The sequence below is a fragment of the Hemiscyllium ocellatum genome, chromosome 6, assembly GCF_020745735.1.
Source record: "Hemiscyllium ocellatum isolate sHemOce1 chromosome 6, sHemOce1.pat.X.cur, whole genome shotgun sequence".
NCBI lineage: Eukaryota > Metazoa > Chordata > Chondrichthyes > Orectolobiformes > Hemiscylliidae > Hemiscyllium > Hemiscyllium ocellatum.
Window position 1 is genome coordinate 88245354 of NC_083406.1, and position 12049 is coordinate 88257402.

At 35.7% G+C, this 12049-nt stretch overlaps 1 protein-coding gene across 1 annotated transcript in view; it reads right to left on the reverse strand.

Moving 5' to 3' along the window:
• The window catches only part of flt1 (fms related receptor tyrosine kinase 1), a 202745-nt gene that overhangs the window by 147927 nt on the left and 42769 nt on the right, over positions 1-12049 (reverse strand). Inside the window, exons 5-6 of the mRNA XM_060826118.1 lie at positions 8650-8809; positions 4219-4355 (exon numbers count right to left, since the gene is read on the reverse strand). Of these exons, the coding sequence (XP_060682101.1) occupies positions 4219-4355; positions 8650-8809 (297 nt within the window). The remainder of the gene's footprint in view (positions 1-4218; positions 4356-8649; positions 8810-12049) is intronic.

The window sequence follows — 12049 nt, forward strand, 5'->3', positions numbered from 1 at the left end:
AAGACTATGCAAATTTTGTATTATTTTCAGTAGTGGAACATGGTTGTCACTGACAAGGTCAGTTCTTATTATTCATCCTGAATTGCACTTGAAAGTCATTCCAGTAAACTTGCTTTGATTGTTGCAGTGTGTTGTACATACAGTATGGAGCTATTTGTGAAGGATTTCAAAGATTTTGACCTAGTGAGAATCAGAGAACTGAAATATCATTCCAATTTAGGAGTGTGGGTGAATTGCAGGGGAACTTGCAAGGGCAATCCCATACAAAGAAGTAGAGGTTGCGGGTTTGGAAACTTGTGATTTGCAGGATCACACAAGATTGGGTTCTGAATATTAAAAAGGTACCTCACATTTAGGAAGATCTGGAAATGAGGAAAACATGGAGAAGTGGCTACATTCATTAAATTATTGCATGAGTACACTAACATGGGATGATCCAAGTTCAGGAAACCAGGACGGATAAGTAGTTGGAGTAGAGATGTGAAACAACAAAGGCAAGAAGCCACTTGTGGAAGTTTGCACATTCTCCCCGTGTCTGCGTGGGTTTCCTCCTGGTTTCCTCCCACAGTCCAAAGATGTGCAGGTCAGGTGAATTGGCCATGCTAAATTGCCCGTAGTGTTAGGTGCATTAGTCAGAGGGAAATGGGTCTGGGTGGGTTACTCTTCAGAGGGTTGGTGTGGACTGGTTGGGCCGAAGGGCTTTTTTCCACACTGTAGGGAATCTAATCTAATCTAATAGAACATAGAACATAGAAAAATACAGCGCAGTACAGGCCCTTCGGCCCTCAATGTTGCGCTGACCAAAGCCTACCTAACCTACACTAGCCCAATAACCTCCATATGCTTATCCAATGCCCGCTTAAATGACCATAAAGAGGGAGAGTCCACCACTGCTACAGGCAGGGCATTCCATGAACTCACAACCCGCTGAGTAAAGAAATCTCTAATATCTAATCTAATCTAATATCTAATCTAATCTAATATTGGTCACCTTATTTAAGAAAGTATATAAATGTGTTGGAAACAGTTTAGGAAAGTTAACAAGACCTGGAGGAGAAAGTGAGGACGGCTGATGCTGGAGATCAGAGCTGAAAATGTGTTGCTGGAAAAGCGCAGCAGGTCAGGTAGCATCCAAGGAACAGGAGATTCGACGTTTCGGGCATGAGCCCTTCTTCAGGAAGAAGGACTCATGCCCGAAACGTTGATTTTCCTGCTCCTTGGATGCTGCCTGACCTGCTGCGCTTTTCCAGCAACACATTTTCAGACAAATACCTGGTAAATATACCTCAAATAGACCAGTTGTTTGATGAGGAAAGGTTGGAGAGGAGAGGTTTCTATCCTTTGGACTTTAAAAGAGTAAGAAGCCACCTAATTGAAACATCCTGAAGGGTCTAGATAGGGCAAATGTAGAGAGGACATTTTCTGTTCTGGGAGAATCTGATACCAGGGGTCATCGTAAGGGTTAGCCCACTTAAGACAGAGAGAAATAGAAGTTTTCTTGGAGTGTCTTTGGAACTTTCTTCTTTAGAAGGTAGTGGAAGCAAGCATTTGGGTATTTTTATGATAGAGATAGCTAGATTCTTGGTTAGCAGGGATATGAAAGATAATTGTGAGTAGATGAAGGATTCAGATCACTCGTGACCTTACTGAATGGTGGGTAGGTTCTGAGTGACCTGTATGTGCTCCTGTTCCTGTTAAAAGGTTTTTGATGGAATGCTGATAAAGTGAACAGATTTATTTGAAATGGAATCAAGCTTCGTGAGTATTACCTGGAGCTGCATGCATCAAAGCAAATGGAAGTATTCCATCACACTGCTAACGTGTGACTTGTAGATGATGGAGAGAGTTTGGGGAGTCAGAAGAAGAGGTATTCATTACAGAATTTCTAACCACTAGCATGCTTTTGTTGCTACAACATTTATGTGGCTGATCTAGATGGGCTTCTGGATAAAGATAATCATAGGATGTTGATGGTGGTGAAGTCAGTTGTGATAATGTAATTAAACATCAAGTGAAGATGTTGGATTTTTTTCTTGTTGAAGCTGGCCATTGTTCGGCACTTGTATGATGGAAATGTTATTTGCTGCTTGTCAGCCCAAGGTGGAATGTTTAGATCCCATAATGAAAAGAAAAATCAATGAGTAATTCTGGACTTTAAAGAGAATAATTGTAACCATTTATAGAACAGATAGTGTAGAATCTGTATTATAACCATCAATTCTCATTGTAACAAAATGTTAATTAAAAGACAAGATGGAACTAATACTATTTCCAAAAAAAGTCATTATAAATACAAATCAGAAACAATTGTTATCCAGCAGCATTAAAGACAACAATAGATTATTTGCATTCAAAGGATCAAGCAACAAACTAAAGGAATGTAACATTGTTCCTGAAAAAAAAGTACATTTCCTTTGTAATACAGAGTAATGTATAGTACTTTCGATCTAGTACGGATTTTGTTTAACTAAATATACATTTCATGAGGTGGTAGATTTTTCCAGAGCACAAAAACTGCAATTTGCTACACTCAGTGGGGTACAGAATATAAGACTTTTTTTTCCTGTGGGATATTTAATAACGCTCTGCACGTCCATTTCAACAGAGAGAGGAGAAAATATGAATTTCATGATTGAATCAGGCAATTTGCAATGATTTGCATACAACCTAGTTCCTAAAATGAAAACAAAACTAAAAAAAATGCTTGTAGCATGTTTTACACAGAATTAACTAAATAACTTATTTGTGATGTTGACTATTCATTATGTAGCTTCCCATTTGAATAATAAAAGGTGTGAATAATGCTTCCCTAATTTTTACAGCAATAATGTGTACTTTCTTGATATTTTATCAATGAGAAGGTGATTAATAACATCTTAATAACTTTCCCAAAATGTATCCAGTGTTGTAGTGTGTTTACCTGAGAGTCTCTTTGAAGAGTGAGTTGAAAGAAAATATTGTGCTAAGGATCATTACAAAATAATGTACTCAATGTCTAGTACAAGGTAGATTTCTAGCAATTGAGGAGGTCTTTACAGTAAAGCAAGGGCTATAAAACAGAATTTAAAATCCCTAAATATATACATATGTTCTTATTATGTGTCTGGAAGTTGAACTCAGTTTAAAAAGTCTGCACTTTAAATAATTTTATTTTCAAGAATAGTTTCCAATTGAAAAGGATAAGAATAAAACATTTCAGCTTACACTGTTAATAATAATGCAACGGTTTGTGCCTTTAAGATGGATTTGTCTGACCTGGTTCTTTTGAAGTGAGGTATTGTAAATCTAATGCCAAGGTGTTTTCTCCGTGAAAAGCAGAGGAACTAGCTTTAGATTTTTTGAAAAGTAGACAAAATGACATGAGTGGGTGGAGTCAGTCTCAGACTGGCCAATGGTTTTAGTTTTGTTTTCAGTTGTAGAAATTGGGGTTTTGGTGTTGAACCTGCTAGATACAGCTCTTTCTCTCTGCTGCTGCAAAAACTTGAGTTCTGTCTCTGCTACTGGATTCATTCCATTGGCATTCATTTTCCAGGACTGGAGAAGATAGCAAGTGACGGAAATCTATTTTACTGATGTTACCTTTACCAAGGTTATTGGGTTGCTGCTATATTGGAACAGTTGTTGAGTAGTTGTTAAATAATATATTATTCTGTTAAGTATTTTGATAGAGTTAAAGTCATGCCAATTCTTATTCTCTGGTTTGTATTTTACCTGGCATGTAAGAAAAAAAGTGTGTTTTGCTTAATGCATAATGGTTTGACCAACCAAATCACATCTGGAATACAGTGCCTCACATTTGCCTCTAAATAAGATAAAAGTTAGGATCTAGGCTGTTTCCTTGTTGTTTTGAGATCTGCTCCGTAACAATAGAGATGTGCAAACAATGATCAGTATATTTCTTTCTCTTTATTTAAATTTATCTAAAGTTATTTTATATATATTGGCTGAGTTTTGTTTTGCTTTTAAAGCTATGGAGAAATGTCACTGTGTCAAAGATTTTAAAAGTAAAATTAAAGGGATTGCAATATCTTTTCAGTTTCCTGGCTCTCTGCCGATCTTAATTATACAATCATACTTTTGATCTTTTAGTACAACATCTTTCAACATTTCCTGGTCATTCTGAAGGGCAAAAGACACATCCAGAAACAAAGGCTGAATTATCAACTAGACTGTGTCTTTCAATGCCTTTGAAGTATATATCCTGCTTAAGAAACTTACTTTGCCAGGGAAATCCCAAACAATTTCAACTCTTGAATTCAGTTTTGCTGTCACTGTGCACTTGATTACAAGTGTTTTTCCACTCAGCATCTTGACTGGATTGGTCACATTGAGCTGTACATTCTTGATGCTATTGACTGTATTTTAAACAATGATAAAATATAATTAATATTGTAACATTGTAAAACCAGCTTTGGCATTGGATATCATACATAATTCATGTATCACTTCATATTCCTCTGTATACAAACAATTTTGTTCTATCATTCTATAAGTTAACTGAATACTACATCAGTAATTAGTAAGTACCGCATCACTCCCCATTGTGAAATGCAACAGTTTTCACTTTCTACTAAACTGCAGATTTGTCTACTTATTGACAGCAGAACTTGTGTTGTCAAATCATAACAATCTCTGTGCATTGTTATGAAGTTGAAGGTGTGTACTGTACCTTTACGAGAGCATGAATGCTGCTCTGAACTGAGAGCTTACAAGCACCTGTGTATATGACTAGAAGGCAGGTTCAGAGTGTATTGGAAAATTGAAAATATGTAACATTTAGCTGTGAAATGGATACCTAAGCTTTGGTTGCTGTTTTGACAAAAATTCAAAGTTAACCAATCAGTTCAAACTATGTCCCAGACTAATCAAATTTGAATTGATTATTTTGCCAACATCCAACCAATGAGATGATCTGATGTTGTTGGGGGTACAAAATGTAGATCTTTTGAAAATTGATCAGAGAGAGCAACTGCCATCGGGACAGAGATACCTGGAGATCTAACATCTTACTTGCCAAGAAATTAGGAATGACTCTCTGCCAAAGATGTATGTTTCATATGAAACATACTCGCTGTAAAAAGAAAGAGGAAAACTCAGGGAGATCCTCCGCTGCAAGAGGGGAGACAGAAGAAAACAGCGGCTGTGTGGTTTTAAAATAAAGCCGATATAATTGTAATAAGTGCATATTGTTATAGAGATGGAAGCAGGTAATAAACAGTTAAGAGAAAGTGGGGGGGGGGTGCTTAGAGTTATGAATAGTTGTTTAATGTTCACTTTTAGAGTTTAAAAAATTGATGTTTTTTCTTTAACTAGTGGAATTTGGGAGTTCTATTTTTACAGATTACGAGCGGAATTGAGCTTTTCAGAGTATTTGGTTTAATTAACAGAGGGGTTCACCTCCATTGCAAAGTATATAGAATGGACGTTCTCTCCATAACTGAACATTATACAGTGCCTCATCAGCTTCTACAGGAGAAAAGTGTTGATTGGAGCAAAACAACAGAATAGCTCTTCTGCTCTGCATATTACAACAGAATAAGATTTTTTCAAATGTATTACTTAATAAATTATAGGAACTTAGGAAAATAAGAGCAGGAATAGGCTATTTAGTCATTCCAGCAAAATCCATTGTTCAATAAAATCATTGCTAATCTGGTTCTAGTCTCATCTCCATTTTTCTGACTGCACCTCATAACTTCCTATTCTTTTGACTGTCAAAATCTATCAAAATAAGGCTTGAATAAATTTAAGAAACTATCCTCTATTTTCTTCTGTTGAAGAGAATTTCATACTCTTGTCACCCTTTGAGAAAAATAAATTCTCCTTATTTGTGTCAGAAAGATCCCTTTTTCTTCAACAACGTCTCTAGTTTTATTCACCCTAAAAGAGGACTACTGATTGAATTGTGGGTTGTTTAGGGGCATTCCCAAAAATGTAAGTCCAATTTCTCAGAATGATTAGTGGTTTCATTTCTACTACTAACTTATTCCAAAATGTTGTGCATAACAGAGATGATAAAGCAATCAGCAGTTGTTGTCATTACAATCACAGATGGACAGAGTGGTTAAGAAGATTTTTAGTATGTTTGCCTTAATTGCTCAGATCTTTAAGTATAGGACTTCAGATATTATGTTGAGATTGTGCAGGATGTTGGTGAGACACCCCCTGGAGCATCGTGTCCTTTTATAGGGAGGACATTATTAAGTTGGAAAGGGTTCAGGAAAGACTTACCAGGATGTTGCCAGGAATGGAGGGTTTGAGTTATAAGGAGAGGCTGGATAGACTGGTACTTTTTTCACTGGAGCACAGGAGGTTGAGTGGTGACCATATAGAGGTTTATAAAATCATGAGGGGCATAGATAAGGTGAGTGGCAAAATGTCTTTTTTTCGCAGAGTGGGAGATTTCAAGACTGGGGCATGTTTTTAAGGTGAGAGGAGAAAGATTTTAAAAAGGCATGAGGGGCAATTATTTCACACTTCCAGAGTGTGCAATGAACTTCCAGAGAAAGTGATGGATGTGGGTACAGTTACAACATTTAAAATTCATTTGGAAAAGTACATGAATAACAAATGTTTGGAGGGATATTGGCCCAGAGCAGACAGGTGAGACTAGGTTAGTTTGGGATTACGGTCGGTATGGACTGGTCTGTTTCCATGCTGTATGACTCTGTGACTCTCTGACTTTAAAATTGACAGAAACCTTCAGTGTCCTACCAGCAAGTAAGTGTCAAAATCCAGAAACTGCTATCAATGATTCCTTGCTGTTCTGAAGAATACATATTTCAAATCCCCACAGACATATCTTTAAAAATCTCGAGTTCGTCTGAATTTCCATTTTGTTAACACTTTAATCTTGCTGTAAACCCAATCTCCCAAAAGAAGTCACAACAGTATCGATGATAATATTCAGAAAGTTGTGAAATTATTCAGGAACGTTTCCAATTCATGTGAGTTATTAAAACTTAGGGTGAGAGTACTACCGTCTGTCTGTGAAAACGAATATCTTTGTAACATATTTGACAAACATATAACCTGATTAACAAGTCAGGTGCACTATAGGGAATGAAATTTACAAATTTTGCAAACATAATTTCTAAAAGTACACTACTGAAATGTTTAAAAATCTCTTCTTTAGTGTTGTCCTTTCCAGCAGACAATTGCTTCTAATTTTAGCACTTCGATTGCAATGTGAGGCAACCTTCCAAGTTAAATTGGATGTCAGTGTACATCAAGGGGCCAAATTGCCTATCCCTATTACTGTTTCTCATGATTTATAGTCCAATTCTACCTACTGATGCACAATTCATGAGCAGTACCGCAGAAATAAAGAATAAAAAACTTATCAGCTATTAAATTACATAGGTGAAGGGGAAAAAGGAACAGAGTAAATATCATAAAAGAGGAGAGATGTGTTAATGTTCTGAAAGTCTTTGAAATATCAATATGAGTAGATATGACAAAGCTTCAACATTTGTTGCTGATATCAAACTTGGAAGAGAGGCAAATAATAAGGATCATATTAATCCACTGCAGTGATGAAAAAGTGCACTATCAGAATGGATAGGCAAATGGCAAATGAACTTTAACAAAGAAATGTGAGATTATGTATTTTGGCATAAGGGATAGGGGAGGGTAATATTGGCTTAATTACATAGTTCCAAAGAGTATGCAGAAACTGATGGGCATGAGGGTGTGCATGAATTGCTCCTTGAAGGATATATTGACAGAATGGGTAGCAAAGCACTTTAGATCTTGGGCTTCATATATATAGGCATTAAGTAAAAAAAGCAGAGAAGTTTCAGTGAATCTTCATAAATGTCTTATTAGACTACAACTAAAATATTGCATTCATTTCTGGTCAACAACTTTAGAATGGATGCAAAGGTTCTCAACAGTTTACAGAGATTTTCCAGAATGATTTCAGTGGTGAGAGATGCTAACTGCAAAGGTAGGTTAGAGAAGCTAAGACTGTTCTTCTTGAAACAAAAGAGATTGGGAAGGTTTAATAGAGATGTACAAGATTAGTACAGGTTTGGAAAAAGGTAAATAAAGAAGAAATGTTCCCAATGTCTGATGGCACAGGATAGGGGGACATTGATTTAAGGTAAAATTAAACAAAGAACTGCAGATACTGGAAATCTGAAACAGAAATTACTGGAGAAATTCGGCAGATCTGAGCATCTGTGGAGAAAAAGCAAATTTAATGTTTCGGGTCCACTGACATTTTCAGAAGTCAGTGGGAAAGAGATGTAGTGAAATGTGAAGAAGAAATCTTTTTACATACACAACAATAATGAATTTGAATTTTTTACCCATAGAGTTTTTGGAAGCAGAGAAAATCCATAATTTCAGCAGAAAATTGGATAGGCACTTTAATGAAAGAAATGTTTAGGGTTACAGGAATAAACCAGGGGAATGAGACTGAGTGGAATCCTCCATTGGAAAGCTGGCATACGTTTAACAGGCAGAATGTCTCTTTATGTGCTATATGTTACTCTACAACATCACCGCTAATTGTCTAGCACAATAGCGTTTGTGGCTAAGTCATCAGCAAAGGTCTGTCTTGTGGATATTAAAGTACAATACAATAAATATACATCGACTTCTTATAACATTAGCTAATAAGAAAAGGGAAGTGCAGCTACTAACCCTGTCTATGTGTTAAATAAATAGAACGAAACGTCTTGCCATTCACACTGGTTTCACATGTCAGCAGACCAATATGTTTGAACATGGGTTTGGGAATAACAAAGCCTTGTTTGCTGTCCCATATAAGTTCCTTTCCATCAACAGTAAAGGGCTCAGAATTCTAAAAGTAAAAGACAGAAGTTATATTATACAGTGAATTATCTCAGGGCAGGAAGAAATCAATGTGCATATTTCTGAGATAAAAGGAAAAGCAACTAAAATATTGCCTCAAATTTCATTAATTTCTGTGTAGACAAAAGCTATAATTTTCGAACAGTATAGCAGTTTGATAGCATGAAAACGAAAATCAACATTGTCCCTATAGGTCAAAACCTGTTCTCTCATTAGAGAGAGAGAGATAATAAGGTAGTGGGTTTAACCAGAAGGTCGCCACTCTTCAGACAAGATTGAGAAGACCTTCATGGTTACCTCAGCCAGTATAGGAATTGAACCAACACTGCATTGTAAACCAGCCAACTAGCTAATCAAACCCTAGAAAGCCGATTAAATAAATTTTCACTCCTTTACAGATGCCTACTAATACATTGTGGAAGTTATCCAATAGGGGTATAGTTACTCTATAAAAAGAAAAACTACCAGTGTTTAGCAATCACACATTGGGCAAATATCTATCTGAAGAGAATTTCTGTGTGTCCTTTTCCCGGTCTCTTCAATTTTTGGTTGTACTTCAAAATACAACTTACAATTGTTTATTTTATGGAAGATTTCTTTATTATGGTGTAAATCTTTTGAGGTATATCAAAGTACAATAATATTTTGAGGAAAAATTAGCAGGAAAATATAAAATGATCGTTTTATTGAGTACAGCATATTTCAAATGCATTGGAAATCCAATTTTATTTCCTGTGAGATTGTTGTTTGTCTTTGAATGTTTTCAATAGAACCAGTTAATTCTACAAGTGAATCAAAATTCTTGAACTTTTGTTTAGTAAATAGTACAAATATGCCTTTTTGATTAATTTGAATTATTTCAAGCCATTTCGTTTGAATCTAATTATCCTGTTTAAGTTTTCAGTTATAAAACATTTCCATCTAATCATATGTCCCATATGATTCAATTCATTTCTTATCTATCCTTTCATTTTTCTCTTCCATGTATCATCCACTATTTTCCTTATCCAGCAATATTTTCAGTCCCCATGGTTTCACCCTAATAAAAGCAGAAAGGTGGATGCATCATGCACTCACTTTTTTTTCTCAACTGTATTGAAACAGGTATTTCTCACTCTTCAATAGTCTCTGAATATAATGAGAAATGTTCATTGTCTTTAACCTTTCTTTACTGAAACACAAGCAATGCCCTATGTAGCCAAGGTGATTCCAGTTGACAGGAATCAAAGCTTAAGCTAGCAATTTGGCAGTTTATATTTTGGTTTACTTTAAGTCACCTCAGAATGTATTAAAATATTCTGGTGTTCTTTGACATGATTTATAACACATAAGAAGTCTGTCTAAAATTCTAAGTTAATTATTTTAACAGTGAGTGCATTCAAACTATTATTTTAGATAACCTATATTTAAATGAAAGCTTTTTTAAGTTATAAATTCCATGGCAAAATTCTGCAAAACAACTTTCTCCTTTGCACAATACTTTCTTAATTAATTCTAAAATGATCCAGTTTGTCAAATGAATCAGACTGATAGGAAGATACATTTCAAGAATGCTTGCCTGGCCTCATCTAACATATTTAATTTGGGTGATAAATAGCTAAAGGACTTGGTAAGCTGTATAATACAACATGAGCCTATACTGACCATACTCATTCAGCACACCCAAATGTTCTCCTACCAAACAAGATGCAGTACCCACAAAAAAAAATGCTCTCTTCAGGATTTTTGATGACTTGGTCAGATACTTCAGCAACTAGCATTATATTTTCCCCTCCCTAAAGTAATAATCCTGGTTCTATTAACTTAGTAGGGACTGGCATAAAAGACAGTCAAAGAAAAGTTTACGTAACAGAGAATTCCACCCTCTCAGCGGAAAGCAGTTTCATTGTGGTCAGTAGCTCTCATGGGAAGAGGGGCAAAAAAAAATAAAGTCCCATAAAGTTGACTTTGCCAACTAAGTGCTTTGATGCAAAAGGAAAGAACAATATGAAACAAATGTTATTGTATAGACTTGTCTCATGTAAAGAGTTCTACAGGATGGGACAGGAGGGATGCTTCGAGTAGGATGTAATAATTGTGACTATGGTCCTATCTCACTCACTTCCTGTCAACACAGGATACAGACCTACTGTCTCTGCTTTTTGCTGCCAACTTGGGCATTATATGGAAACTCCTCCTTGTGGATAATGCTCCTTAATAGGAAATACTTTCAACCTATTACCCAAGATTTTAACATATCCTTTTAAAACATATAAATACACTTACATCTGCAAAAAAGGTGCTGATTTAAATGCACTTTAAGATTGTTGTAGTTCAAGTTATTTGCAAAAAGTGATGTTCATTGCAGCCTATGTTATAAATTTACTTTACAACCATATGCCTGGCAAACTCTGCAATTTAAATTTGGTTTAAATAATAATTGTATGGAGATGAATTAAACTAATTGTTTAAGATTACTAATAGGTGCAAAACATTTTTCACTCAAATTTACTTAATATGGCCAGGAATAAATAACTGCATCAAAAATATCACTTCATTTTTATTGATTGGTGATTTTTTAAAAAATTCAAATTTATATTAATTTCGCTCTTGCTTTCTACTTAGTTGTGCATTTTTCTTTTCTACTATTCCCACTGTTTCTCTGGTGATCTTACATTTCCTACCTTCCTCATTGTAAAAATATTTGGCTAGATGACAGTCACAGCATCACAAAACAATTCACTGCATGAGAAGCACTGCAAGCATGTGTTAAATACAATGTGAATTCACATTCTTCTTCAAATTTCTTCATCTGATTTCTTACTTTCTTTAAGATTTCTTTTGTTACTTTAACTTCTTGATGGCAGTGAAACAATTGAATTAGGTGTTAAAGGTGGTGGATGGTGGGAAAACAACAGAAAGAATCAGAAGAAGGAGGAATATTCATGTAATGTTCATATCGATTCAGGTCTGATCCCTATTTAAAATGCTGCACTGAGCCACAAATACAGCACTTCATCACAACACTGCAAAGTCTCTGTGTTCTCTGAATCTTCTAAGACCTGGTACTACTTGTAGCTGACACAGAAGAATGAATGACAGACCTTTGCCAGAATTTGAACTGAAGATCTTTTGGCACCAGTATAATATTGTGGGTGGCACAGTGGTTAGCACTGCTGCCTCACAGCGCCAGAGACTGGGTTCAATTCCCGCCTCAGGCGACTGACTGTGTGGAGTTTGCACGTTCTCC